Source organism: Daphnia pulex, chromosome 9 (genome assembly GCF_021134715.1).
Source record: "Daphnia pulex isolate KAP4 chromosome 9, ASM2113471v1".
Classification (NCBI taxonomy): domain Eukaryota; kingdom Metazoa; phylum Arthropoda; class Branchiopoda; order Diplostraca; family Daphniidae; genus Daphnia; species Daphnia pulex.
The window spans coordinates 1,278,592-1,303,886 of NC_060025.1; the positions used below are offsets into that span (position 1 = coordinate 1,278,592).

Here is a 25,295-nt window from a genome sequence, read left to right on the forward strand (position 1 = left end):
TTTTCACTTAGAAAAGAAAAAAAAAAAAAAAATTAGCGAAATGTGCTTGATGCGATTAACGTCAAGTATTGAACTAAAATAAAAACAACTCCACAACCCTCACGAGCTGACAGTTTTTTTTAGCCTTCCCGAGAAACGGATAAATAGATAACCTGAACTTCGTAATCGACATGAAATTTTCCTAGAAGTTCAATTTCTTTGTGTTTTGGGTACTAAATTAAATGGGCAATGAAAGTAACTACAGAGAACCTAAAATATTGAAGTAGTTGGCGGCCTTGGCGCTTCGGTCTGCCGTATTATTGGAAATTTTTTACATTTTGCTTGACGAACGAACATTAGAATTACAGAGGTGGATTTTATAAACAAAACATGGAATAGCAAATGCATCGACAATTTTTTCAAACTTATTACTCTAATACTATCCAATTGTTATTTCATCTTCACTTTTGCGTTCTTATTGTAACTTTTTTTCTTGCTCTCAGACCTCAATTTCGCCTTCTTCTTCACTTTCTTCTTGGTCTCCTTCTTCTTCATCCGACTCACAAGGCAAAAACAGGACAGATAATTCCCAATTCTTTTCGACGGCTTTGTTTTGCCAATTTTCAACATCCTTTTTGGTTAGCTTTTTACAGCAGTTCAAATTGATTTCCGTGAGAGGGTTGCTTTCTGTCATGAACAATTCGATACCTTTCTCAGTCACAAAATTACAGTCGAACAAGTCTAGTTTCTTAAGATGGTTGAATTCGTTCGATTGGACTGCCTCTTGAAGGACATGGTCTGTGAGTGCATCACAACTCCGAATTTCAATATCCGTAAGTGAGGGAGAGGAAAGCAGGCATATCCAGTCTGTGGATAGAATTTCACCACATAATGTAAGCTTCTTCAGTTTCTTAAACTTGAAATTTTTCAACTTGATCCGTTTTCGTTGATTCATTCCCGTCCTTTCTTCCATCCATCTGGTTGTCGTGTAAGAATTCCGCCAGAGTTTAAGACAGGTAAGGTTAGGACAAAATTTGATAAGAATGGGTATGTTCGTGGAAAACCTTGGGATTGGGCGCAGATTCAAAAGTTCCAGTGACGTCAACGAATTTCCTTTAACACTTAAAAGAGGAACTAAACCGCCAGAAAAAGTGAGGATGTCGGATACCGTACAGACGATTTTGAGTTCGGTGAGTCTTTCCAGGGTCGATAGGCTTAAGAGGTCACGTTCTTCTTTTAATCCAATTGACCCAACATTTACCCTAGTAAGTGCAGGGCACAGAAAAGCAATCAACTCTAGGCTGCCAGCCAAGTAGAGGTAGGAGCCATTACGAGGAGGAATATCCAAAACAGTCAGGGAATATTTAGGCTTGTCCAGCAATTTTTGGCTCATAAAGTCTGCTTGATGCATCTCTGCCAAGTGATGAACAGTGAGTACATCTAACTCTTGAAGCGCTGGCAAATTTCTAAGGGCGAGTTTGACGCCTTCCCGAGAAACGGATGATCCATAAACCTTTAACCTTCTAATTGACTTGCATTTGCCCAACAGTTCACTTTCCGGTCCGGAATTAACAACACTGACACACAACCCTGCTATTCCAGCATCTGTAACCTTTAGGCAGCCTCCAACATCCAGGTCCCTATACACACACACAAATTAAAATAAATATAGGTTACTATATGTTATCAGATACATTTCGTTCAAGTTTATGACACATTTATTCAGTATACTTTATTTTCACTATGTATTTATAAAAGTACTCGATCATGTCACCATGTCCAATTTATTAGCAATATACCTCAAATCTTTAAGAAAAATTCCAATGTGGATCAAACAGCTGTCTCCTATATCAGAATGCCAAAAGCATAATTTTTGTAAATACTGAAATCTGTGAATGTTTGACGAAACATGCAAGTTAATGTCTTCTTTCACTTCAGCTATTCTCAAAGATTTCAATTTCTGTAATTCACCAAGATGTTGGAATTAGTAAAATTATAAAAATGTATAGAGAGCTAATTATAGCAATTAGTTTCTTAACTGGAAATCTTTTCGAGGCAATGTCAAGGAATCCACAAACTATTTGTTTTTTTTCCATATAAATGCTTGCGCTATCCCTTGTTATCAACATTCTAAGATAACACCACAGTATCCTATTTCCTTGGCATAGTGGTCTGATGTGACGCAGGGGAAGTTTCAACAAAAGTGTAAAAGCTGAAAAAAATAATCAAATTACAAATTTATTATGTTACTATTATTTTACTTTTATTAAATAACCATAAAGCTTACGTAATAAATCCAAAAAAGGCATGAAACTTTGGTTAAGTTCGTCATCTTCTCCATTTGCCAACAAGTTAATGGCATTTTTTGCAGTAGTGTCATCAATCAATTCGTTGAACCTATTTGTCAATGAACTTCGGACAAACAATGTACATATTTCCTTCAGAGATTTTACGTTTCTTGAACGAGGCATAATCGAAGGTAAATAAATTTACATTCATAGATAAATGAGAATTGATTTGTTCAGTAAGCGATGCAAGTTCAAGGTGGCATGGCAACAGAAGCAAACAAGAAACAAATGAACACATGCATGAACATGAGGTCGGGCTTTCATATAAATATTGGCGTTGCCAAATTTCATTTATTCGTTCAGTTTTTTTTAAATTGCTTATTTGTTATTTGTTAATTGCTATTTGATCATTTTAATTTGTAGTTTGTTTGTTTGTATTTTAAAATCTAAAAACGTTTATTGTTCTTATTATAAATTTTGCTAAGCAAGGAAGTATTTTTATTTTCATGTGAGAATAAGTCAATAAGAAAAAGTAGCTTCTAGCTTCTTAACATAGCTACTTCAGAAAATTACAATTGCTAAATTGGGAAAAAGTAAATTAAATTAGAGATTGCTGCCTGGTTAAAAATTAGAAATGGAATCAATGTGGACTTCAGAAGCATGTATTTCAATTTTACAAATAACTGACCAATTCTTTTCGATTATGGGAGAGTTTTCCATTCATTTCATACCTTCTAATGGTCGCGAAAAGAAGCAAAAAAAAGTATGCAAATAACATGTAAATGGACTTGTTTTGAAGGAGCTTGACGGATTCAACAATTTCTCCTATAATCCGACCATTTCTGCAATCCCAAACGGTCAGTAGGGAAATAAAGAGAATCACATTTACATCAGTGTAGTGGGGTGGAAAGGTTTTGAATGTGGGGGGTAGAAGTGGGTTTAAAGGAGTGGAGATAAAAAAGTGGTTTTTATTTACTTCATTCCACACAGCAAAACTGCATTATTTCACATGGTCATTCAGTTTGTTATTATCCTTCTTGACCAAAGTCTTCTGTGAATTTTTGCAATTTAACTAGATCCTCTTCGTTAACAGTCGGCTTAGAAGTGGCTAAAGATCGTAACATGTCACTCTATATCAACAAAACAAAAGCGAAATATTTTCAATGTCGATATTAGATCTCAGCAACAATTTAATAAAAGTAAAATTACCATTGTGACGGGCGGTTCCAACAGCTTTTCACCAGGTACATCCATCCAGTTCATTTCTATGGCGCCAGGCGATCCGGGACTACAAGGTGTAAGTAAATCGTCAACGATAACATTCGGATCGGCAGTTGATGGACCCCTCACACGTCGGAAATGAGTTGCTAATTGGACTTTTCTGACGGGCTGCATCAGAGCGTCCCTCACCAATATCGTAATGTCAGCTCCAGAGAATCTGCAACAAAAATAAAGAAACAAATAAATAAAATTATTATTATTTTTTTATTCCAAAAATATCTTTCAATAAAGACTTACCCTTCCGTTTTCTTAGAAAGCAGTCGGAGGTCTTCTTCCGTCAGGCTATGTTTTGTGTCTCCAAATGCTAGTTTAAACATATTAAGTCTAGCCGGCTCTTCCGGAAGAGGAATGTAAATTCGTTTTTCAAAGCGTCGTCTATGGAAGCATTAACGAATTATTTAAGGCCAATTTGCATGGAAATGTTTTAGTTTAGACTTCAATATACCTGATAGCCGAATCCAGAACCCACGGGATGTTTGTAGCGGCCAAGACTAGGATTCCCTGTTGATCTTTACCAACACCTTGCATTTGAATAAGAAACTCGGTCTTGATTCTTCTGGCAGATTCCGATTCATTCTCTGAGCGAGTTGAACAGAGAGAATCTATCTCGTCGATGAAAACGATCGATGGTTTGTGGGCGCGAGCCAATTCGAACAAGTTGCGGACAAGTTTTTCTGATTCACCCAGCCACTTCGACACCAAGTCGGACGATGAAACAGAAAAGAAGGTTGAATTATTCGCCTCGGTGGCCACAGCTTTTGCAAGGTATGATTTGCCGGTCCCAGGTGGCTAATGGAAAGAATCCTATTTAATTAGCTTAAGTCCAAGGATATTTTCAAGACAGGATTTACCCCAAAGAGAAGGATGCCTTTCCAAGGTGTTCTTTTGCCAGTAAAGAGCTGAGGAAATTTGATGGGCAGAATTACAGCTTCTTTTAAGGCTTCTTTTGCTCCCTCCAACCCAGCAACATCTGACCAGCTGACGTTTGGCTTCTCCATAACAATGGCTCCCTCCAGTTTGGTCTGCATTTTCTTTTTTTCAGGATCCTCACCATCCTCATCTGATTCGCTGTCTTTATCATTGTTTTTCCTAAAAAGGGAATGAATGTAACAAAAGTCAAATGTGAAGAGTGACAAACTAGTTTACTTTGTTGGGGCGGCTCCATCTTTAACTGGTTTCTTTCCTGTGTCTTTCCCTTTCTTAAGGTATTCTTTCAGCTTTTCAGCCCTTTCAAGATAGTGTTTGCATTTTTCTCTGATTGTCTCTCTGGCTCGCTCACTCTGAGTTCCATCTGAAACAACAAAAACAAATAGGTTATGCAATATCCTGCAATGATTCCACAAAAGTCTTACATTTGATGGCATGCAAAAAGTATTCAACTGAATGCTCGTAGAGGCGCAGTGCTTCTTCATAATTTTTGTTTTTATCCTCTTCAGTTGCTTTCGTCACGAGATCGATGGCTTTCTGCAACAATATTTGATTAGGACTATTGTTGATATTGTGCAATTAAGTTCGATGAGTAATACCTGAAGGGCGGGATTGGTCGCCATCGCCAAACAAATAAAGAATGAAAATTTCACTGACAGCTAAAGCAAATTCAGCAGTAATGCAACAACAATTTAACTGTCACAGCTTCCACCTTTCAATATGATCGCCAGTCAAAAAAATCGATGCCAAAAATTAGGACAACCTGAGGAAATAAAAAGGACAACACTAATCTCAGAGCAATAGATCCCTGGTCGGTTCTCGGCTGTGTTGGCTTCCCTATCCCGGTTTCAGGGTAAACGTGGTCCGATTTGGAAAAAATGATGAGCGCCTCTAGTGAGTGTGTCAGCTACTACGTGAAGCCAGCCAATCAGGAAGGGTCTATGAAAAACTCATTGGCCAATCACAGCTTACTTTTCTACATGAAGTGAACAATAATAAAAAGGTAGAAATATCCAACTGTCAAACCTCTAAGTTTCAAGCCGAATTTATATTCGATTTTGAATAGCCGGTTGTTTTCGCACAATCCTAAATTAATTTGCCGTAATTTATAAAATGTTGTACTATTTTCAATGAATGTTTTTACTTTCCAACTATTAGGCTCGTAACTTCAGCACCAGTTCATCATCCCAGCAGTTGGTGAAGGTAAATCATGTGAGTGTGGTACAGGTACATTTTAACCTAATTGTGTAATTGTTATAGGCTCCAGTCCAAGTTTTTGGGTTGTATGGTCGCTATGCCTCAGCACTCTACTCTGCTGCTTCCAAACAGAAATCTTTGGACAAAGTTGAGAGCGAGTTGAAGGACTTTCATGCAACTATTGCCAAAGATCTCGTTTGGCAGAATTCATTGCCAACCCCACTTTGAAGAGATCACTTAAGAAAGATGCTCTTATTTCAGTTGCCAAGAAATTGAAAATGAGTGCTGTTACAGGCAACTTCCTTGGTAAGTTTTTCTTTTCTATTGGTTTTCACTTCATTCTAATTGTTATTCATATGTTTATGATTACAGAACTCCTTGCTGAGAATGGAAGACTTAACAAATTGGATGTTGTCACTGGCCATTTCTTTAACATGATGGCTGCATTCAGAGGTGAAGTTGTATGTGAGGTCACCTCAGCCAAGGTAAAATATAAATCTAAAAAACATTAAACAATTACATGTTTAAAAAAATCTATTCTTATATCAAGGCCTTGGATGCTGCTACATTGAAAGAGGTTACTGCCGCTCTTTCTGGATTCTTGCAGAAAGGACAGTCTCAAGATTTCAACCAAGGTGGATCCCTCCATTGTTGGTGGACTTGTAGTTGTCCTTGGAGATCGCTACATCGACATGAGTTTGGCATCAAAGATTGAACGTTACACCACTCTCCTTAAACAACCCGTCTAGAAATTTTAAGTTGGCTGCGTTATAGTGGGAAACAAATATGTACATCTAATGGCAAAGAAATGCTGTAGTGGATATGAAAAATAAAAGAAATCGTATCACGAAGTTCTCCTTGTATGCAAACAAAATTGTCATTGTTATTTCAAACACCACATTCAGCTAAAGACAATAATTTGTGCACATTATATCTGGTTGAAACATTTGTCTCTTCTTGGTCCATAAGTTCTCGCATATACCTGTGTCTTCGTTCCCAGTTTCGACTAAGTTCTGTTGGGCAAGCCGAGGATTTCTTTTTGGAACTTTCAACTACTGCCAAATGATCCTTTAGATCGGGAAGATTACTCACAAAGCGGGATGAGACTTCAACGAGCTGTCGCATCAATTTAACATTCAGCATGCAGGGAGGGGTAACAAACCAGACGGTCTTCAAATCCTTCTCCTGAGCTGCTTGAATGATGCTTTTGGATTCGTGAATGTGTGAAGCGACGGAGCATAATACTCGGGCGTATTTGTTAAACGTAGCATAGTTTGGCTCAGCTTCATAGAGTACATGCCACAAATTGACCATCAACTGCATTAGCTCACACATGATCCAGGGAGCTTCCACTACAATATATATTCAAGAATTGTTATTTAATATTAAACAAAATAAACATATGTAAAAATACCACTTACGTTATTTCTCCATTTGAAAACATCAACATTTTGCATTACTTGTTGACTAGATGTATCTAAAATGAAAATGGTTCGGTTTCTGTGCATTACAGATTGTACAGAACATACAATATTACTACCATTTAACAGAAAATGTTGGTTTCCAGGGCATTGCTCCAGCATTAAGAGTCCACCGTTTGTAAGGATGGAACACGTTCAAAATTTCAATCCCTGTTTGAAAGTCACTTTCGTTAAAATGATGGGAGCAAATATGTACTCGTCAAATTACTACATGGAATTAGTTCTCGCCATTTTGATAATGAAGTTTTAGGAATTGCAAACAGGGTAACCTCGTTTTCTTTTTGATTTCCTTTGAAATATGTTGATTTACAACCAGGAACAGCACGCCTGCCAACCATTTTTACAGAAATTATGGTTAGGCTTCATTCACGTAATACACGATGATGGCGAACGTATTCACATATTACACAAAAATGGCCGCCGAAAGTATTATTTGAAAGTCAACGTCTTATCACTAGATGGCGCTGATTCATTTTTCCACTTCACAACTTCTGACAAGCTCCGCCCTAAAATGTCTGAAAATCGGGGATACGTTTACCCTGAAACCGGGATAGGGAAGCCAACACAGCCGAGAACCGACCAGGTATCTATGGCTCTGCTAATCTTACTTTCGGTAAAGACTGATAGAAATGAAGGCCATGTATCTTACTACCATTATGCGGAAGTTATGGTTCATGAAAATGCCGTACATGGCGCCACATAGCTGTAATGAAAAGCATTCAAACTTCAAAATGTTGAGAAATAAAATTTTAATACTGTATTGTGTGATAAAATGCGCTCATCATATACATAAAATTTGCAAATAAACAATCAAGAATCTAAAATCATATCAATTTCTTTTCGACACCATAAATTTCGTTCAGTGTTTAAAATAAAACGTGAGTAGTCTCTCAAAGGACTAGATTATTCATGCTGTTTTTGCAGGAAGTTTGCTGGAGATTTGGCTGGTAAAATTGCTGCTAAATGTCGCTTCCACTCTACCGCTTTCCAATGTGAAATCTAATACAGAATAAAATATTAGCCTTCCCTTCAAATTTGCAAAAACATGATTCCTTAATTTACTTTTTTGATTGCCAGCAGTTAGCTCAGCAGCAGTGGTAGCCAACAAAGTGCTATTATCACAGCTGTCAAGCAAATAGTCGCATATCGTCGTCTCGTTCAATACCGGTAACTTACTTTTCGCGATCCACAACGGCTTCGACACGACTGGAAAAACAATTGAAATAAAAGCGATTGTCTTTTTGGTAACGAAGATCAAAAAGTAAAAAAACAAATAAACCCTTACATTCGATGTACATTGCGATTCCAATAGCGACTAGTCCGACTACTGCGAGGCAGATGAAGAAAATGCCAATCATGGAACACGCCGACATTCTTTTCTTGGACCCATGCACCCCAGCTGATGGTCGTCCAGATTTGACTGGATGCAATTCTAAAGGACTTTCACTCATGTCGACTCGGTGGTGATCACACTTTTCTCTTGTTGGATCGACACTACCAGTAATAGCCCGTGTTACGCAAATCAGACCCGATCTATCAGTTCAAGAAATTTCAATTAAAACACTAAAAATACCATAAAGTTATGGAAAGAAAAATTTACTTGAGATCGAAGCAACCAGTGGTTTGATGGCTAACATCGGAATTCCAACTCGAATCATTATCGCCAATAGATGATCTAGCGGTTGGATGATTTGGGCCGCCAATATCGACGGAAGTGAAGCTGCTCTCCAATCCTGACGTGGCCAAGCATGGCGGCATCGCACCACCAGACACCACAATGACTTTTTCTCTCGACTGTCGATTCAATTTTCAATCAATTAGTTTAAGCAATACAACAAAACAAATTGCTGCACAAGTAAACTCAACTGGAAAGTAAACTGGGACGGAAGGTGAAATCGGCGTCGACGGTTGTTGGCAAAGAGAGAGGGGCGTGACATAAGCGTCGACATCGGGTTTGATTATGCCGAAACTGGTACACAGACTCAATGGCGAATGACAGTTGTTGTTGTCTTGGATCTTTAGTGTATACGATGGTGGAGACTGAAATTCCAAACGAGTCTGAATTCGGTCGACATCTTCCACGACGATTGATGGTGTCGATTGCAAATGTCTAGCCATTTTCCTTGTTAACCTAACACCTCGTGGAATAATTTAATAACATTGCAAATAAAGTAATGAGAAGAATTGATGTACCTTAAATTAAATGCCAAAAGAACCACCGATAAAACTAGTACCAATTGGAATTAATAAAGGTGACACGTGACGACGCTCTTACAGCGCGGCGTTTTTCGACTGCAATCTGTAACAAGGGGCGAGTAATAAACTAAGATTATTTTCTTTATGGCAAATCAAGGGATGGGTTCAATAAAAATTAAATTTGTCAGACAAAATTTGGCAACTCTGAATCCGTTCTTAATTGCGCATGGGGCATGGGGTCCGAAGTTCTCTTTTGTTATAGCCTTATCGGTACGATGAGTAACAATTTTGTTTTGAATAATTTGTTAATTACTACGAAAGCCTAATGATAAAAGAGTTCGTGGAATTTTAAAGGGTGTTCCATGACTCATTCCCATGTCCCATCAACATGCTGTTTTGTTTGTTTTCAAATGGTTTTCCAACCCTATTGAATTAATTAAGCTTAATTAATTAGGAAGGCATATTTCCGCGAATTACTTCCACGTTGTCTTAACATTGTTCTGGGTGCAGGGTATGTACAAAACAAACTAAGAAAATATCAAAGAAAGTTTACCTTAAATTTTGAAAATTGGCAAACTGGCAATACAGCATTATTTTTTGTTTTTCTATGTTTGATATTTCGTCTGCTACCGGGGTAGAGTTTTAGGGTGGAAATTGTTCGTAGTTTTGTTTTGGCTTCTCATGGTTTTTACACATTGTTCATCATCGCCCTTGAAGTTAGAAAAATAATGAGCTCGGATCTCGAATTACCCGAAGAGTTGGTGGATCGACCGTTAGCGTTGGTCGGTCTGACGGGACTGAATGTTGAAACGAATCAGACTCACCTGCTGATATGGAACTCTTTCACGTCATCTAATCGAAGCGAGAGACCTCCCCTCCATTTCGTTCTTTTTGGAGTTAATCATGCATTCCCCCTGGCGAAACCTGATGTAATTTATCTTTTAGGTTGAGAGATCAAAGTTTTTTTTAAATGTTTGTTTTTCACTCATTTGTTTTAGAGAACGTCATATGAATGGTACATTCCTAAAGGCATCCTCAAAAGAAAATGGATGTCCAAACACCTGAAACAGATTCCAGGTGTCTTGGTTCTCTTCTATGATTTGGAGTGGGACGATCCTGCATGGAAAGCTAAACATGCAGAATGTGCACATCTAATCCAAACAACTCGGTAAATCATTCAGTCATAAACTTGAACTCAAATATTTTGTTATTAACTATAATTTTTCTATCCAGTATGAAGCTTATGGGAAGGGGTAGTAAGCTCTGCCTAGTCCTCTTACAAAATAGCCCTCCATTACCTTCCAGTGAAGATATTTTGGCAGCAGATAGAGCTGCAGCTTTGTGCCAAGTGTGTGAATTACCACCTAAATCGCTCTTTGTCCTTCCTTGCCGTAGCGATCATCTACAGGGATACACCTTGAGGTATCACGTTATTTTAAATGTAGTCGTGAGTTATATAATGTTACACTATACTACGAAACAGGTTGGAGAGCGCATTTTACGAACTTTGTCAAAGTAGTTATCATTTGTCATCGAGGGCCGTTCGCTCCCACCGCGACCAATTGAACCGTACAAATCACGGCTACTTGTTTGTGAGACATCAGTTTAAAATCGGATTTTACCACGAGCTTAAGCAGGACGTTGCCATGGCGCACAAGCATTACAGCCAATCGTATGCCCATTTGCTAGAGCTTCGCATCACAGATGCCAATGTCACTGAAGTGAAGATTGTCGCTGGATACATCGGCTACAAGGTCTGGCGTCTCTCGTTCTTGCTCAATCTGCCTCGCGAAGCTATCGCCCATTTCAGGAGTCACATGGACTTTTTTCGGCTGCGGATTGGTAACCCTTTGAGCAAATTCGAACATCACGCCTGGCTGGCTGCCCAGTAAAATTAAAATAAAATTTATTTCAAAAATTATTTTTCATTAAATTTTACGAATTCTTTTGTTTAGATTTTCGACGTTTGGCAGTTTGTTTGACGATGCGATTGAGTTAGGACTTCCGGCAATCCAGACTCAACATCCTGGCTTCTTCTACCAACAGTCTGCGCAGCAATCCATCCTAAGGAAGAAGGCTTGCTACCAAGATTACGATGCTCTCGACGAAACTGTCATTAATAACTTGACTCCATTATCGTTCGGCGAATCGTCACAATTGGAATTCTTCGGTCAAAGACCCTGGCGACCTAGTCGGTTGAGTCTTGAACCAGCTGATATGAAAGCTGAGAACGACGGGATTGCTGCAATGTTAATCCGCGAAAGACATCAAGTTGATCTCACGGTACTGCCTTTTATTAAAACATTTCCTATTTTGATAAGCGATTTTAACTTGGTGTGTAGGGTATGATCGTTGCTGCTCTTACAAATGCAGTAAATCAATTTAAAAATCACCGATCTCCTCGGATGAAGCAGTATTTATGTAATTTATCACTTACACTTTTAAAAGTCAGTATCAGAGCAAACTAAAATTTTTCTTCTCCTAGTGGTACAAATGGCGGAAGAATATTGCCGATCGGAAAACTTTGCGGAAGCCCTTACGTAATAAAAATTGACTTCAACTTTTATTTTAATTTATTATTAATGGAAATTAACGCTTTGTATAGGTTGCTCGAACCTTTGCTCTGGGATTACCGCAAAGATTTCTGGTGGATGCCACTGACATCTTTACTCCAGTTGGGTTTGCGTTGTGCTTTTCTTTCCGGTCGGCCTGCCGAATACTTCACATATGCCGTAGAATTGTGTTCCCGGGTGACGATGAAAAGCCAAGATGAAAAGGGCCAATTATTCGATAATCTCATCGGAATCCTACAAAAGAGGATACCACCGCCGCCTCCCGACTCTACCGCGGTTTCGTTGGCTACTCAACTATGGGCTGATCAATTTGCAAGTTTGGCCAGCGGCGCCTGCGTAACCACGATCGTTACCAACACGATTTCGTCATTCGTTGAAGTCAAGGCCACTTTTACTCAAAAGCAATTTGCTGCCGAAGATGTTGTCGAACTCGAAGTTCACGTTAGGTAAAGAGTTGGAATTACTCTTGAAATACAAATTTAATAATAACTTTAATTTCATAATAGTTATACGGGTCCAAAGGCGATACAGTTCACCAGTTTACACGTGGCTCTCAACAATACTGCCTATTTGCCCTTTTGTCAAGTGAAGGATCCGGAAGAGTTGGAATTTGAACCCAATCAGATCCGACACTACGAGTTTGAATTTGCTGCGCAATCTCAAGACATTGGTGCGGAACTTCAAGTAGGTTTAACTTTGATTGGCAATTGAAGAAGAGAAAGTAATTTCATCCATCCATAGATTGTTTCAGTCACGTTGGAGATGGGGCATGACCTTGTGGCTTATTTGCGATGCGAAGGATCTTCCAGTGAAGAATTTGGGTCATCACGTTCTGAATTTCCTTCGGCTACAGAGAAAGGTTTGTCCGGTTTGTTTGTATTGAACACGGCCGAAATTCTGCCCCGGACTGCAAACGTTGAGCTTTTGATCCGACATGACGCCCCGGCCCTTCGTGGTGAATGTTATCCGCTTCACCTTGAATTGGTCAATCGGGAAAAAGAAGATATTAGCAACGTCACGGTGACTGTGACGACTAGCAGCACTGACGGCCGAGTTCACGACCAGCCTAAAATCGACGGCAATTTGTCGGTTCAGTTGAAGAGCGAAGAAATCGCAACCGGGCAAACATGCCAATGGAACGTGTTTACTCAAATGGAGCAGCCTGGTAAACATTACGTCACGTTTCAGGTCAATTACGAAATAACCAGCGAGGTGTGCAATAGTAAATGCACTTACAAGAGTCAGTACGTCAAAACGCTCGAGCTGGAAACGGTCCAACCCGTCGAGTGTGAGGCTCAGTTTCAGACGATCCAGTTCCAGCCATTGAGACAGATCCCCGTAGGAGAGCCTTGTGTCGCTGTGATGACGGTGACCAACTTGTCGCCATTTCCTTTACTGCTGGAGCAAGGCGTTTGGAAATTTGACCCATTGCTAACCAATCAACCCATGCCCAATAGTCAGCTATCTGGGTTGACACTTCAAAAAGGAGAAAAAGCCAACGATGTGGCCGTACTTTCACTTTCGAATGGGGACAATCGCCATATAAGGACAGGATCCTACTCTTTGAAATGGAAAAGGTATTAATCTTTCAAGTCACTGTTGTTGGCACTGGAAATTTTTGACTTAACACGGCAAATTTAGGGCGAATCAATCAAAAGTGGAAGGATATAAAATTCCTTACTCGGCCAGTTCGTTCGACTTACCCGAAATGGAAACCTGGAGCATTCCGTTGCGAATTCAAGTCAAACTACCTGCTCACGGATACGTTCGAGAGTCAATGAACATGGCTATCATCATTCACAATCCAGGCACTAGCTACGTTGAACTGGATGTCTACATGAGTTCCAATGACGCTTTCATGTTTTCTGGAAACAAACAAGTAAAGTTTTCCAAAACATTTTTGTTCACAATGTTCACAATTTAAATTGTCTGGTTTTTGTCATTTTAAGATTAAGATTCAGATTTATCCAGAAGATGAGTACGAACTCAAATACAACTTGTATCCGCTGTTGTCCGGTTTTGTGGCTTTGCCTCCACTCCAGTTGAAAACCACGACGTCGGCCATCGATCAAGTAGCGGAGATGGATCAGACGGTTCTAGATGAGCTGGTCAGCCGTTACGTCCCTACCCACATTTATGTTTTGGTAAATTTTCGGAGATTTCAATCACGTTTTCAATTTGTTCTTCAATTGGCGTTTCCTTTTTTCGTTTTTTTAGCCGCAGGCGAAGAATGGCAACAAGTAACGTGCTACGTTCCGACTAAAATAAAACTAAATCGTTTGTTAATGAATGAAATTTCAAAGGGAAAACACACATTGCAAAATATATAACAAAATATCTATCAAAAAAGTGCAAAAATGGTTTATCTTTTTTCTATCGACATAGGATTATTTTATATAAAGCACCGACTGGAAACACAACGCGGGATAGAGGCGGGAGTAGGATGGATGAGGGGAAGATTCAATCAAGTGGTCCAAACACGTCGCAAATAACAAAAAGAAAAAGGGGGAGAAAAATAACCAAAAAGGTCTTTGGTTGATTGACGGGATAGAAAAACGAAAATATGAAACCGCGTCTGTTCGGTCTTTCTTACATTTAACGAGATAATACCCTCTATGATATACTCTGTCTTTTAACGGGAAAAGGAAGCAAAAAGGAAATAAGGCATGGCATTTTTAATTGCCTTGAGGGGAAGAAGCAGCTTTCTTCCTTTGCTCGACTACTTTCTTGTGTACACGTTCCATCTCTTCTTCGTTGATGGGCAGCTTCAACATCTATCAATCGCAATAATTCAATTAGATAATCAAATAGATTTTGTTGAAAGGTTATGCAAATTACGCGAGGAACAAGAACGTTTTCTTCCGTGACGCTCGTATGGAGGTGACGCAAGACTTCCATCGATTCGTACATTGTCGGGCACTCCTTCATCGTCTTGGGTTTCATGAAACTGTACTTCAAGATGACCAAGCCAACCCGGAAGAGCACTTTGACCCCTAAAGACACATTGCAAATTTAAAAAAAGGCGGATAAAATGCCAGCGGTTAGAAATACCTTCGCAGAAGAACATGTCCCAGACGCGGAGTACAGAGGACCAGGGAAGCGTACGGGTGTAGATGCACATGAACCATTCCATCATGAAAAGCACAGGATCTAATTTTTGTTTCGTCTTTTATAAAAATACAAACAAGATAATTAAAAGATGACAATTCTGAAATTTACTTGAATCATGTGCTAATTATTACTAAATGGCGATGGATGGAAGGTGATACTTTTCTCAAAAGAGCTACCAGAACATCACCGTCGATTTGAACTGCTTCCTAATGTTAAAATTCCATTTAAAAAAATAAATTTTAGGCATGAAATTCAATAAAATCTAATTACTAGGCCTTGGCTATAATATCCGGGTAAATAACGTTCACAGATTGCAACCATACACCAGAATGCTTCCTCTGCAGGCATGTGCATAACGAGCATAGCTGCAACAGGAGCCTGCCCTTGAAAGTAACCATCCACAGGGTTGAGAATCGTGTAGGCTTTTAGTACCCGAAATAATTCCACCTGACTAAATTTAATTTAAAAAAACAATAGTAGAATGTATACTATAGCGATAATTGAGAAGCATTATTGCTTTAATTACCCAGGTCCATTGGAATCGGCAAACATCTCGTGCATGGGGAATTGTCGATGTAAATCTTTTCGGATGTCATCCAGCCATTTGGGATCTCCGGGCTGAGCGAGTAGATCGTCGAACACGCCTTTATTCTTTTCCATTAGAACACCACCGCCGCACAAATATTGCCACGCTCTGGGACGGATAGAACTGGGTATTCCTTTCCTACACCTGTCTCTTACCTGTTGATTACAAATAATTGGGTGTTAATAGAAACATGAAAGACAAGAAAAATAAAAGATATTGCCAAACCTTTTTGTATTTGTATGTCATATACTTTTCCCAATCATCTAACATGTTTAACCACTTCAGCTCTCTTTTGCGAAAAATGGCAATCATTGCTGGGTTTCTAAATTGAATTCAAAATAAGCAAATACAATAGTGTTAAACTAATAGGGGATTCAAGGGAAACAAATAAAACTTACATTTCAGTGTCATGACTGAACTGAGATCCTCCAAAGAAACCATATCTGTCGGGGACTGTTGATGCTATTGATCCACCATAAATAACACTGCTGACATCATCATCAACATCGGTTTGATTAAGGGAACCATTCATTGATTGGTTCTTTGTAAGAAGCTGTCTTTCCTGAGATTGGAACTGGGCAATGTCAGGAGCTGATAACACTGCATCATCAACTCCAAGGATCTCTCTGCTGAGCCTGTTTTGTCGTTTTGCTAGCTTCCTATCTCCACTAGGACCCTGTTCACATGAAGGCTGACGGTAGACTGATTCAGAACTAAAGGGTTCTAAATCAATCATATTGATTCGTTCAAGTCTTTCAAGACTTTTTCGAAATGTACGTCTTTCCACAGTTGTTGCACTGCCATCATGGGCTGTTTCGACGTTGCGAAGGAACGGAGATGTTATCACTTGAAGTGATAATGGCTCGTGACGAGTGGCCATTGATTATTTCAAATATTTCGCAATTATTTTATCAGGAAATAAGGCACTCATGATACTGACACGTTCTAAGGACAGTTGCGTGACTTCACACGTAGATATTTTGATCACGGGAAAACAAGTGAAGTAAGTAAGAAGGGCTGCTATGACGAGAAAGAGGTGGGCTGTTCCCTCAGCCTGGTGAAGCCTCGCAACATTCCTTAAATTAGCTAATTTTATTAAATATTACTGATTCATATGAATGAATAATAATAGAGAATTATTTTTTGAAATTTTTAAATGAACTTAAAAATAATAATATGTTTTAATTGATTTGATTTATGTTACTTACAATTTTATTAAATCATTACTTTTGTCGTCGCTAGAGGGAAGACATCAAACCTTGGTTACGACTCTCGGCAGTCTCTTTAAAGGCCTTGACAGCTTCGGAGGGCATGCGAAAGTGAGTGAGCAACAAATAATACATACAAGGAAAAGTGTATTAGTGTCGAAAAAACTATGGCTGGATCCAGTGGGCGTTACGTCAAGTCTAAAGGTTCAAATCCATTTTTTGACGATGAAGACGACGTGGACGACGAAGAATTTCTACAAAGGGCACCCAATAGGTTCAATAACTTTGGAGGAAAATTAGCCAATAGTTTGTCGGGCGGAAATAACAGTTTCCAACCTCTGGACGGAGGAGAAAATCAGAGCGCCGATGAACGTAGACGACAACTTCTTATGGAGAAACAGAAAATAGAAGAACGTACTTTGCAGGCTTCAGGGCGAGCTAAAGGAATGTTGTATGAGACTGAGCAGATTGGAATCTCCACCGCTGAGGTTTGCACATAAGCTTACATTAGAAAACCACTTAAAACTTGATTCATTTTCCCCTTGAAAATACCCAACCAGGACTTGGTAAGGCAGAGGGAACAGTTAGAGAGAACTGGGAGCCGACTGGATGAAATGAATAATTCATTGAGGACTTCAGAGAGACACATACAGAATATCAAGGTAGTCTATCTATATTTTATAGCATTGGTTGGTTGTTTTTTCCTTAACACAGATTTCATTGATTTTTAGAGTGTGTTTAGCAGTATGAAGAACTACTTTTCTAAGCCTTCAGAGCCACTCAAAAACTCTTCTGAAGGGTCTTTGTTAAAGCCTAGTTCCAGTAGTAGTAGTAGCAATCTTTCCAAGGTACTTGAGCAAACATCATCACCGATTGACCGAGACTCACCATCACAGCAACAGCACCCAGCATTGAGGATTAAAGGACTTGAAAATGATTTTAGTCACAAACCTCTTTCCAATGTCGACGAGCAGCTAGAGCAAGATCTGGGTGACATGAGTTTGTCCCTGTCCCGTCTGAAAGGTCTCGCCCAGGGATTGTCGACTGAACTGGAAGATCAGAACACGTTGATCGATCGGTTGCAGACTGGTGCCGACAAGGCTGACTGGAGAATCCAGCGTCAAAATAAAGATATGGAACGTCTTCTGAAAAAGTGAAAACCCCACGAGTCCATGTTGTTTCCAACTTGTGATACACAAAGAATTAGAATTGAATGAAGAAAAAAAAACTCTTTTTGTTTTAAATAAGAAAATCTGTCCCCCTCTTTTTGCGCACCAAGGTAAATTGCCAGCACACTCCCAGTGTGTATATATATTATATATTCATGGAATAATACATTTAGGTGAAACACGGTCTGATAAAAAGAAAGAAAAAAATGATTATTTGCATGAATTCAATTGGGGATAAGTTTACTAGGTATTTTATTAGTATATGAAAATTTTTTCCTGAGAGTGTTTAATCATCCGCAAGGAATTTTGCAGATGTTGTGGAAAGATGAGCGGACGTGGTGATCGTGTTATTGCCTGTTTCACGATTCGATGATCATGAGAACGAAACGAGCCGGACGGTATGAATGGCAATTTTTTTTTTCGTTTTGAGAAACTTGTTTTAGTTGACAAGAACATATCCACACAATGTCCTGATGGGCCAGCTTGTCTTTGCGGATGTCTGCACCAGCTGTTATTACGGTTCATTTGTTGATTTTAGCCGCACACTAAATTGCCATTGTCTTCGTTTGGCGACTGTTTTCTGTTTCCGTTTTACAACAGAAGACCATTGGTCGGAGTTCCAGTTCATACAAACCGCAAACGTAGCACCTTGAAATGTGGAAAAAGGGGAATTGGCCGCACATTTATCACAGTCACAGTCCTTCTCTTCTAGCCAATGTTTCCGGATTCGATGGTAGATAACAACCTTGTGGAAAGGCATTTTTTGATAATTATTGCAGAGAGGCTTCAGTGGTGGTGGCAGGAAACGCCATAATGGGGATAATGTGCAAACATGGCCAACCAAATTTACTTGTAGCCGTGATATCACAATCAGAACTTTGCTATCATTCGGCTAAATTAAACAAATTATCATTTAAGAGTAGAACAAGGAAAGTTTGAACTTTAAGAATCAACCAAAATACTTGCTATTACTTCGTCTGCACCAACCGAAATAATAACATCAGCATCCAAATAAGATTTGGAAATAAAAAGATGTCAGATAATTGAACTCCTATGCAACAGAAAAAAAAATTATTAAGAATATCTCAATTAAAATCATTCAATGTAAAATGAAATGAAAGAGAGAAAAATTCCAACGAACCGTTGCGACTTTGTTTGTATTCATATTGGATTGGGGATGGGGGGGAGGGGTATTCAGCTCACTGTCAAATGCCACGTAAGATGTGTGTGTGTGTTTTCAATATAGGGGAGAAAGGGAAAACAAACAAGACGGAGGTGGAAACAGGAATTAGATGGAACTGTACTGAGAAAAATAATGAAGAAAAAAAATCTGACAGGCAGAAAAAAAGATTTGAAAAGAAAAGAGAAGAATAGGGAAAAAAAAACCTAATTATAACTTGAACAAAACGTAACTTGCCAGGTTGCTCCGCGTTTTGGCTGAATTAAAGACACCAAAAAAATAGGGAGAGGACAAAATATGGCGAGAGCACTTTTTTCTCATTTTCTCCTTCTGTATTTTTAACATTGTCGGCGTTTAATGACTCTCGCACTTTTTCTGGATAAGGGATCAAAATGGGGTAGTGGGTGTTGTCATTGGGGTCGACATTTCAAAGAGGAGAAGGAGCCTGAGAGCCACCCGTTTGGCCTTCAACCACTTGATTGACGATTTCATCCACTTGCATCAGTTCACTGTCGACGGCATCGTCGTCTGCTTGGTCTCCATCGGGTCCTCCGCCAATTCCGGACTCACTGCCTGCCGTCGGTGGCAAGTGATCGGCTTCTTCCAGCTCCTCCCACAACTTTGAAGCGGCCGCTGCTGCTGAATCCGCCTGGATCGCTTTCAGTTGAGCCTCGTCTTCTTGCTGCTGCTCTTCTTGTTGTTGAGTCAAGTCCTCCGATTGAGGGGGGACGACAACGGCCGCAACCGGAATCTGCGGCTGATCTTCTATTACAGCAATTAATGCGGTTGCAGGAGGGACGGAAGTTCCGTCGACCAATGACGAAGCTGTCTGAGACAAATGAGCCGAATTGACCGCGTCTTCCTCCAATAACTTGCGTTCGTCTTTGCTGATAAAATAAGTGCCACACTGGAGGCCAAGCAACCGGGCCGTCTCAGGATTCGTCAGCTGGTAAGGCTCGTGTTCTTCTCCATTCCCACCACCGTCGCCGCCGTTACTATGAGGATGCAAGTGGCGGGCAGTCATGCTAGAAACCCGGTCAAATAAGGAAGTCACTTCGTTGAGAATCCGCGGGATAAGCGGAGCGCTACTATTGCCTTCGTCTTCCTGTTGCACCCTTAACAACAAATATTCCCAACTTGACATAGCGGCTGAAAGTCTAGGGCCGGCAACATCCACCACTTCTTCATCCGTGCATACTTCCAAGGCCTAAAATTGAAATTCAGATGATGTCAAACCGTGTTTTAAAAATCAAGTCAGATCACTTTACCTCCGCAAGGCGGATTTTCCTCTTTTCTGAAAGTACAGCCGGCGAGCGAATCAAAGGAGGTCGGCCAACCCCTCGGCCTCGTCCCCTTCCTCGACCACGACCGCGTCCGCCTCTCCATCCACCTCTTCCCCTAATAGTGCTGGCAGCAGTTGACGTCCTGACAGTCCGTTTGACAACTTTCTCCGTTTCAGTAGAGTCTGACTCTTCTTCGGCATCTGGTTCTTCTCTATCATGCTGCCCGTTTTTCTTTTCGATGGCCGATGCCGAAACAGTTGAACTACGACGGGTTGTCACATTATTACTGTGGTCGGGAAACTGCTCAAAATGTCTCGATAACCTTCAAATAAATATGATAAATCATTCGCAATTCAACTTTAATAAGGTTCCAGTGTTGGCATACCTGTGGGGAGTTGTATATTCGCGTTTGCAAGTGGCGCAATTGAACGGGGAAGTTGGTATGACGGCTTTGATAGGTTCTTTGGAATCTTCCGAAGAATCCTCGTTGCTTTCCTCGTTCCCAACCACCACGTTGGGCGACAAATGATCGATACGGTAATCTGAATAGCCACCATCAGAGTCATCCAAATCCGGCTGGGCAAAATCTAAATGGTGCAGTCGTTTGTAATCCTTGACCATGTGACGGGGAGGTTTAGACACTCGACCAGATCGTGTTCGCGGTAGCAGCTTCTTCTTGCCTTCTCGCTCCTCCTGAAAACCAATTGAAATTTGTTATTCAAGTCATTACCAATATCATATGTTAAAATTTTACCTTAGACATGTCTATGCTGGTGCTGACTGCATCATCTTCCTGCACATCTTCCGAGTCCGATTCTTCTGTGCTTGCGGGCTTGCGCTTTGGAACGAAGGGTATTGTGCGTCCGGGGGGTCGACCTCGACCTCTTCCACGTCCTCTGACAACTGCCGGAGTTGTAGTCGCTGCCGGTGTTAAGGTGACGGAACTTTTCACGGCGATAGGAGTGGTTATCGTACCATGGGTGGTATTGGTGACTGTAGTCGTCACTCCCACTGTTGAAGGTGTTTTCTTCAATTCGCCAGGAGTGACGACTCGATAGACGATCCTCGTGTTGGACTTGGCATCGTAGACAACGCGCCGTTTGCCCCCATCGCCTTCTGAGCTGCTGGCGATGGTACCGCTCCCGCCTTTGCCGTCGCCAGACAGGATCGCTTGTCGGTTTTGTTTTAACACCGAAGCGATGTGTTTTAACTGATCCGGGGTGAGCGGCTGAAGACTACGGAAGCTGTTGCCTTCTTGGACCAGCTGGATGGGGTTTTCGGTGCTGCCTAAAGGTTTCTTTGGTGGGTTGGAAACGGGCGTCACTGTTAACGAGGCACTCGGAGTCGTGGTCGACGTGGTACTGAAGAGGGAGGCCAGAAAAGGTTTCGACGAGCTTTTAACGGGAGAGGACATTAAAGAGAAAGAACTGCTATTCGGTAAAGTGTCGGGATCGAGTCGTGCAGGACCTGTAGTTTTCCCGCCCGAATTGTTGTTGGCTATTTGTTGCGATGTAGAAATTTTCACGACTTTCGTTTCTTGATGGATAACGGATGCGGAATTGGCAAGGCTAGTGACGAAACTGCCGGCACTATTCGATAGAGAATTGGGTGGGATAACGATCTTGATCTTCTTCGGGATACCGCCTTCCGTGAAGGAATGAGCTAGTGGGCTTCCCGTTTGTGCCAAAAGAGCGCTGGCCGTGCTGGCGGGCAGCCTGAGACACAATTTGCGCTTGCCACCCACCATCCTAGGAACAATCGAAACGTTTGATTGATTTGGCTCATTGGGATTGAATAAAGACTGGATGATGTTAGATAGAACATCATTAGCTGAGCTGTCACCATCGCCAGCGTCTTCAGCGAGCTGTTGCGAAACCGCATCCAAGGACACCGTCGTCGTGTGCATTTCTTCATCTTCTTTCGGAACTTGCTCTTTCGTTTTTACTTCTGGGATTTGCGTTTCCATCGGGAGAACGCTCTCATCAGGTACTGATATGGCTTCTGGAACCGGCGTATCAACGTGTGGTTCCAATTCGGCATCCGTTACTGGGAAAGGTTCTTGACTTTTAGGTTGAAGCTCTGGGGGAATTTCTGGTTGGATCTCTTCTCCCTGGTTTGTGGTTTCTTGGAGATCTTGCTGCAGTTCAGCTTGGAGTTCATCTTGCTGCAGTTCATCTTGGAGTTCATCTTGCTGCAGTTCATTTTGCTGCAGTTCATCTTGGAGTTCATCTTGCAGATCATTTTGTAGTTCAGATTGAAATTCAGCGTGCAGTTGGGATTGAAGATCTGATTGAATTCCAGCCTGCAATTCTTGTTGGAATTCAGACTGTTCAACATTTTCAGCGTTATACTCAGTCATGTCTTCTGTTTGCTGCATGTCAGACTCTTGATCCACTTGTTCCGTCATTCCCTCCAACTCTTCTGTGGAAGTAACATGACCTTGCTCATCTTCTACAGGCTGCTCAACAGGATCCAACTGTATGCCTAATGCTTCTGCATCCTGCCGACTCAGCACCACCTAAATAAAGCTGTGGTTAAACAACTATTATGTATGGGTTAGATTCAATGAAAATACCGTTTGAGGTTCTCCATGTTCGTTTTGAACTATAGCGATTATGCTGCATGTACCAAAAAAGTAAATATTATGGGTTGGACACTCGCTATGACTTGATTCAAATGCAATACCTGTCTTCACTGACAGTTCCACTATCCATCAGTTGCTGTAGACTCTGTTCATCTAACACGGTTGTCGTGTGCACTTGGCCCTCTTCCATTTGCATCGTTTCATCTGTCTCTGCTCCCGGTTCTTGTTCACCGATATTGGTGTTGCTGGTATCCTCTTCCATTTGATCTGTCTCCATCATCAGTTCAGTTGTTTTGAAGGAAATCTACTTGGATAAGTTTAGTCATCAACCTCGCGAACCAGAATTTCATTTATCTACGTTTTCATTCAGTTCCCGGGTTTTTTTTACGGAAAACTAATACAGAAATATCACACGCCTTCCAGCTCAGACAGCGTCTGTGCATACTGCGTTGCCACGTGTTTTTCATGCTTTGCAAAATATATTTCTGATTTTCAATAGACACAAATTCTAAAAATTTTAAATAAACAGTAACCTTTTTGAAATTAAATAAACAAATTCAAATTTTTTTTCGTAAAAAAATTTGTGTATTTTGTTTTGTTTTGTACATTGCGACACCGTTCTTTCAACTGTCATACGCAATTCGATCGAAATCGACTGACTGACACAGGAGTGACAGGACACAGCACCCCATCCCTATGTTTACCATTTAAGTACTATGGCAGTTGTGACAAATAGTTGAATTGCCGCCCATTACTCATTTGGATAATTTCACTTCCTGTAATAGTGAAAATGAATGTTTTACTGGTCATTCAAATTACTGTTTACATCTTAGCACTAGTCTTAGCCTTGTGTATATCCGTTCCCGTTATTATTCATCAAAAGGACTTCAAGTACGTTTGGATTACACACACAGATAATTTGTGATTTTTCTGAAAACATTTTGTTTTTCTTTTAATCAGGGGTCATTGTTTGCTGTTTTCCAGAGGAACTTGGAGGGAAACTGATGGTTGAACTTAAATAATGTAATTAGCGAAAAATTCAAAACTATAATGATTTTTGTTTTGAATTGAATTGCAGGCCAGTTTGTGATCACATGGGCTCCTAATGCTTACTGTGTGTTTGTTATAATATCTGGAGTGATCTCACTTACAGCTTGTTGTATTCAAATTCACAGACTTGGCCATTTCCTTTATAGAGGGCTTGACAGGTTAGTCTTTTAAAATATGGTCATCATACTTGCAATAAAATACCTCTTTATTATTTACAGCTCTTTCTTGTCAGCATTTGTTGATGCTGTTGGCAGTGCCTTTCTCTGTTTTCTTTCTTTAGCATCTGCCATGATTATCACTCTTGGATTTGGCACTTGGTGCGGAGACATAACCCAACGATTTGAAGAGTAAAGAGTTTGTCTCATAATAACAATAAATATCAACCACATACTTTTATAAAATCACAGATGCAGTTATGCTGAAGATGAAAATATCGACCAAGTGGATAATATCAACACCTCTGGATTTTACTTGTTGTTGGGAACTGCACAGGTTTTTTTTCCTTTAATTTTCATTAAAGAGATGAATAATAATAATCAGTTGATTTTATAGTTTGGAGCTTGGGCCTCCTGGGCATGTTGGGTGGGATTGGCTGTCTGTGCAGTTCTTAAGTTATGTCGTTATCACCAACGAGAAAATATTCGAGTCAGCATGGCAAAAGAGCGGTATGTCAATTAATTTTAATCGTGTTCGGAAATTTTTTTATAAAAGAGATGTTTTTGTTGTTGTTTTCTTTTAGGAGACGTTTGTTGACAGATGGACTTCCACCGCGAAGCTCTAGCGACGAAGCGATGCTCGGTTAAAAAGTTTATAATTTGTACATTGTCCGTTTCCTTCGCAAAGCTATGTATTGGCTTATGAATCTTCTTTTTACCTCTCAATAAATGTATCAGAATATATCCCCTTGCAACGTAAAACGTAATTAATAATAATACGTGTTGTTATATCATATGCACCGGCTGCACCGCCGATTGTAGAAAAAGCGAAATAAATCACATTAACATCACTTTTTTTTTCGTAATAATACCTTTGATTCTTTCCCTCTACAAATGATGTCCGCCCAACCAACAGTTCATTATGACTTAATTTTTTCCTGATCACGTGAAGCTTGATATATCGTGAACGAAATAATTATTTTTTATTTTTCCGTGAAAAGCGACGTGAAAGTCATACCGAAATCGATTATAATCTTCTATATCGAT

General features: G+C 40.2%; 9 protein-coding genes and 1 long non-coding RNA gene across 14 annotated transcripts; 4 read left to right on the forward strand and 6 right to left on the reverse strand.

The window, feature by feature from the left end:
* Window positions 1-275: 275 nt before the first annotated feature.
* Window positions 276-2,686, reverse strand: LOC124202172. The gene is made up of 4 exons (XM_046598476.1): window positions 2,267-2,686; window positions 2,019-2,191; window positions 1,779-1,939; window positions 276-1,619 (listed from the first exon to the last, which is right to left on the reverse strand). The coding sequence occupies exons 1-4, from the start codon at window positions 2,448-2,450 to the stop codon at window positions 479-481; spliced, it is 1,659 nt and encodes a 552-aa protein (XP_046454432.1). The 5' UTR covers window positions 2,451-2,686; the 3' UTR covers window positions 276-478.
* Window positions 2,687-2,913: 227 nt separating this feature from the next.
* On the reverse strand, window positions 2,914-5,265 carry LOC124202176 (vacuolar protein sorting-associated protein 4-like). The gene is made up of 8 exons (XM_046598480.1): window positions 5,075-5,265; window positions 4,901-5,012; window positions 4,695-4,839; window positions 4,400-4,637; window positions 3,994-4,337; window positions 3,786-3,923; window positions 3,477-3,705; window positions 2,914-3,397 (listed from the first exon to the last, which is right to left on the reverse strand). Exons 1-8 carry the CDS (start codon window positions 5,096-5,098, stop codon window positions 3,296-3,298), a joined length of 1,332 nt encoding a protein of 443 aa, XP_046454436.1. The 5' UTR covers window positions 5,099-5,265; the 3' UTR covers window positions 2,914-3,295.
* A 210-nt stretch (window positions 5,266-5,475) lies between these two features.
* LOC124202184 (ATP synthase subunit O, mitochondrial-like) lies at window positions 5,476-6,522 on the forward strand. The gene is made up of 4 exons (XM_046598489.1): window positions 5,476-5,678; window positions 5,736-5,978; window positions 6,045-6,157; window positions 6,223-6,522. Exons 2-4 carry the CDS (start codon window positions 5,951-5,953, stop codon window positions 6,385-6,387), a joined length of 306 nt encoding a protein of 101 aa, XP_046454445.1. The 5' UTR covers window positions 5,476-5,678; window positions 5,736-5,950; the 3' UTR covers window positions 6,388-6,522.
* LOC124202185 lies at window positions 5,765-7,568 on the reverse strand. Of its 2 annotated transcripts, XR_006877962.1 has the most exons (4): window positions 7,365-7,568; window positions 7,213-7,303; window positions 7,094-7,149; window positions 5,765-7,024 (listed from the first exon to the last, which is right to left on the reverse strand). It is a non-coding gene; the product is annotated as an uncharacterized LOC124202185 (long non-coding RNA). The 2 variants fall into 2 exon arrangements; XR_006877961.1 differs by having other exon boundaries at window positions 7,213-7,567.
* A 327-nt stretch (window positions 7,569-7,895) lies between these two features.
* Window positions 7,896-9,500, reverse strand: LOC124202179. Of its 2 annotated transcripts, none has more exons than XM_046598482.1 (6): window positions 9,347-9,500; window positions 9,020-9,284; window positions 8,754-8,947; window positions 8,439-8,686; window positions 8,216-8,359; window positions 7,896-8,152 (listed from the first exon to the last, which is right to left on the reverse strand). In XM_046598482.1, the coding sequence occupies exons 2-6, from the start codon at window positions 9,269-9,271 to the stop codon at window positions 8,061-8,063; spliced, it is 930 nt and encodes a 309-aa protein (XP_046454438.1). In that variant the 5' UTR covers window positions 9,272-9,284; window positions 9,347-9,500; the 3' UTR covers window positions 7,896-8,060. The 2 variants fall into 2 exon arrangements, with proteins under 2 accessions (XP_046454438.1, XP_046454439.1); XM_046598483.1 differs by having other exon boundaries at window positions 9,020-9,291; window positions 9,347-9,471.
* A 435-nt stretch (window positions 9,501-9,935) lies between these two features.
* LOC124202174 (trafficking protein particle complex subunit 11-like) lies at window positions 9,936-14,226 on the forward strand. Its single transcript, XM_046598478.1, has 13 exons — window positions 9,936-10,278; window positions 10,348-10,517; window positions 10,583-10,771; window positions 10,833-11,237; window positions 11,305-11,632; window positions 11,692-11,770; window positions 11,835-11,889; window positions 11,955-12,368; window positions 12,429-12,606; window positions 12,664-13,499; window positions 13,564-13,801; window positions 13,872-14,066; window positions 14,140-14,226. The coding sequence occupies exons 1-13, from the start codon at window positions 10,078-10,080 to the stop codon at window positions 14,164-14,166; spliced, it is 3,315 nt and encodes a 1,104-aa protein (XP_046454434.1). The 5' UTR covers window positions 9,936-10,077; the 3' UTR covers window positions 14,167-14,226.
* On the reverse strand, window positions 14,139-16,637 carry LOC124202175 (TBC1 domain family member 10A-like). Its single transcript, XM_046598479.1, has 8 exons — window positions 16,018-16,637; window positions 15,845-15,941; window positions 15,560-15,774; window positions 15,304-15,484; window positions 15,165-15,239; window positions 14,974-15,088; window positions 14,761-14,915; window positions 14,139-14,696 (listed from the first exon to the last, which is right to left on the reverse strand). Exons 1-8 carry the CDS (start codon window positions 16,497-16,499, stop codon window positions 14,598-14,600), a joined length of 1,419 nt encoding a protein of 472 aa, XP_046454435.1. The 5' UTR covers window positions 16,500-16,637; the 3' UTR covers window positions 14,139-14,597.
* A 238-nt stretch (window positions 16,638-16,875) lies between these two features.
* LOC124202180 (synaptosomal-associated protein 29-like) lies at window positions 16,876-18,180 on the forward strand. The gene is made up of 3 exons (XM_046598485.1): window positions 16,876-17,315; window positions 17,388-17,489; window positions 17,559-18,180. Exons 1-3 carry the CDS (start codon window positions 16,995-16,997, stop codon window positions 17,982-17,984), a joined length of 849 nt encoding a protein of 282 aa, XP_046454441.1. The 5' UTR covers window positions 16,876-16,994; the 3' UTR covers window positions 17,985-18,180.
* Window positions 17,059-23,494, reverse strand: LOC124202173. Of its 3 annotated transcripts, XR_006877959.1 has the most exons (8): window positions 23,145-23,492; window positions 23,035-23,077; window positions 21,214-22,977; window positions 20,845-21,152; window positions 20,445-20,781; window positions 19,138-20,383; window positions 18,969-19,047; window positions 17,059-18,888 (listed from the first exon to the last, which is right to left on the reverse strand). XR_006877959.1 is itself a non-coding variant. In XM_046598477.1 (6 exons), the coding sequence occupies exons 1-6, from the start codon at window positions 23,321-23,323 to the stop codon at window positions 19,604-19,606; spliced, it is 3,411 nt and encodes a 1,136-aa protein (XP_046454433.1). In that variant the 5' UTR covers window positions 23,324-23,492; the 3' UTR covers window positions 19,135-19,603. The 3 variants fall into 3 exon arrangements, 1 of the variants encoding a protein (XP_046454433.1); XR_006877960.1 differs by having other exon boundaries at window positions 18,092-19,047; window positions 23,145-23,494; XM_046598477.1 differs by lacking the exons at window positions 17,059-18,888; window positions 18,969-19,047 and having other exon boundaries at window positions 19,135-20,383.
* A 168-nt stretch (window positions 23,495-23,662) lies between these two features.
* LOC124202182 (transmembrane protein 179-like) lies at window positions 23,663-25,099 on the forward strand. Its single transcript, XM_046598487.1, has 7 exons — window positions 23,663-23,934; window positions 24,004-24,050; window positions 24,122-24,251; window positions 24,312-24,440; window positions 24,501-24,585; window positions 24,646-24,758; window positions 24,833-25,099. The coding sequence occupies exons 1-7, from the start codon at window positions 23,834-23,836 to the stop codon at window positions 24,894-24,896; spliced, it is 669 nt and encodes a 222-aa protein (XP_046454443.1). The 5' UTR covers window positions 23,663-23,833; the 3' UTR covers window positions 24,897-25,099.
* The last annotated feature ends 196 nt before the right edge of the window (window positions 25,100-25,295 follow it).

What these genes read in the sequence shown, in the direction of transcription:
- LOC124202179 (XM_046598482.1), bottom strand. Translation starts at nt 9,271, where the DNA reads ATGGCTAGACATTTGCAATCGACACCATCAATCGTCGTGGAAGATGTC. An exon ending in ACTGGTTGCTTCGATCTCAA is followed by an intron (nt 8,687 to 8,753) that starts GTAAATTTTTCT and finishes TTGAACTGATAG; the next exon opens with ATCGGGTCTGATTTGCGTAA. An exon ending in AATCGCAATGTACATCGAAT is followed by an intron (nt 8,360 to 8,438) that starts GTAAGGGTTTAT and finishes TTGTTTTTCCAG; the next exon opens with TCGTGTCGAAGCCGTTGTGG.
- LOC124202175 (XM_046598479.1), bottom strand. Translation starts at nt 16,499, where the DNA reads ATGGCCACTCGTCACGAGCCATTATCACTTCAAGTGATAACATCTCCG. An exon ending in TTCAGTCATGACACTGAAAT is followed by an intron (nt 15,942 to 16,017) that starts GTAAGTTTTATT and finishes AATTCAATTTAG; the next exon opens with AAACCCAGCAATGATTGCCA. An exon ending in AAAACGTTCTTGTTCCTCGC is followed by an intron (nt 14,697 to 14,760) that starts GTAATTTGCATA and finishes TGCGATTGATAG; the next exon opens with ATGTTGAAGCTGCCCATCAA.
- LOC124202176 (XM_046598480.1), bottom strand. Translation starts at nt 5,098, where the DNA reads ATGGCGACCAATCCCGCCCTTCAG. An exon ending in CTTTTTGCATGCCATCAAAT is followed by an intron (nt 4,840 to 4,900) that starts GTAAGACTTTTG and finishes TTGTTGTTTCAG; the next exon opens with ATGGAACTCAGAGTGAGCGA. An exon ending in CTTTCTAAGAAAACGGAAGG is followed by an intron (nt 3,706 to 3,785) that starts GTAAGTCTTTAT and finishes TTTTTGTTGCAG; the next exon opens with ATTCTCTGGAGCTGACATTA.
- LOC124202184 (XM_046598489.1), top strand. Translation starts at nt 5,951, where the DNA reads ATGAGTGCTGTTACAGGCAACTTCCTTG. An exon ending in TGTTACAGGCAACTTCCTTG is followed by an intron (nt 5,979 to 6,044) that starts GTAAGTTTTTCT and finishes TTATGATTACAG; the next exon opens with AACTCCTTGCTGAGAATGGA. An exon ending in GTGAGGTCACCTCAGCCAAG is followed by an intron (nt 6,158 to 6,222) that starts GTAAAATATAAA and finishes TCTTATATCAAG; the next exon opens with GCCTTGGATGCTGCTACATT.
- LOC124202172 (XM_046598476.1), bottom strand. Translation starts at nt 2,450, where the DNA reads ATGCCTCGTTCAAGAAACGTAAAATCTCTGAAGGAAATATGTACATTG. An exon ending in TTGCCTCGAAAAGATTTCCA is followed by an intron (nt 1,940 to 2,018) that starts GTTAAGAAACTA and finishes GGTGAATTACAG; the next exon opens with AAATTGAAATCTTTGAGAAT. An exon ending in ATTTTTCTTAAAGATTTGAG is followed by an intron (nt 1,620 to 1,778) that starts GTATATTGCTAA and finishes GTGTGTGTATAG; the next exon opens with GGACCTGGATGTTGGAGGCT.
- LOC124202182 (XM_046598487.1), top strand. Translation starts at nt 23,834, where the DNA reads ATGAATGTTTTACTGGTCATTCAAATTACTGTTTACATCTTAGCACTA. An exon ending in CTTTATAGAGGGCTTGACAG is followed by an intron (nt 24,252 to 24,311) that starts GTTAGTCTTTTA and finishes TATTATTTACAG; the next exon opens with CTCTTTCTTGTCAGCATTTG. An exon ending in TGTTGTTGGGAACTGCACAG is followed by an intron (nt 24,586 to 24,645) that starts GTTTTTTTTCCT and finishes TTGATTTTATAG; the next exon opens with TTTGGAGCTTGGGCCTCCTG.
- LOC124202174 (XM_046598478.1), top strand. Translation starts at nt 10,078, where the DNA reads ATGAGCTCGGATCTCGAATTACCCGAAGAGTTGGTGGATCGACCGTTA. An exon ending in CATCTAATCCAAACAACTCG is followed by an intron (nt 10,518 to 10,582) that starts GTAAATCATTCA and finishes TTTTCTATCCAG; the next exon opens with TATGAAGCTTATGGGAAGGG. An exon ending in CACGCCTGGCTGGCTGCCCA is followed by an intron (nt 11,238 to 11,304) that starts GTAAAATTAAAA and finishes TCTTTTGTTTAG; the next exon opens with ATTTTCGACGTTTGGCAGTT.
- LOC124202173 (XM_046598477.1), bottom strand. Translation starts at nt 23,323, where the DNA reads ATGATGGAGACAGATCAAATGGAAGAGGATACCAGCAACACCAATATC. An exon ending in GAATATACAACTCCCCACAG is followed by an intron (nt 20,782 to 20,844) that starts GTATGCCAACAC and finishes ATTTATTTGAAG; the next exon opens with GTTATCGAGACATTTTGAGC. An exon ending in GGAAAATCCGCCTTGCGGAG is followed by an intron (nt 20,384 to 20,444) that starts GTAAAGTGATCT and finishes TTTCAATTTTAG; the next exon opens with GCCTTGGAAGTATGCACGGA.
- LOC124202180 (XM_046598485.1), top strand. Translation starts at nt 16,995, where the DNA reads ATGGCTGGATCCAGTGGGCGTTACGTCAAGTCTAAAGGTTCAAATCCA. An exon ending in TTGGAATCTCCACCGCTGAG is followed by an intron (nt 17,316 to 17,387) that starts GTTTGCACATAA and finishes ATACCCAACCAG; the next exon opens with GACTTGGTAAGGCAGAGGGA. An exon ending in GACACATACAGAATATCAAG is followed by an intron (nt 17,490 to 17,558) that starts GTAGTCTATCTA and finishes ATTGATTTTTAG; the next exon opens with AGTGTGTTTAGCAGTATGAA.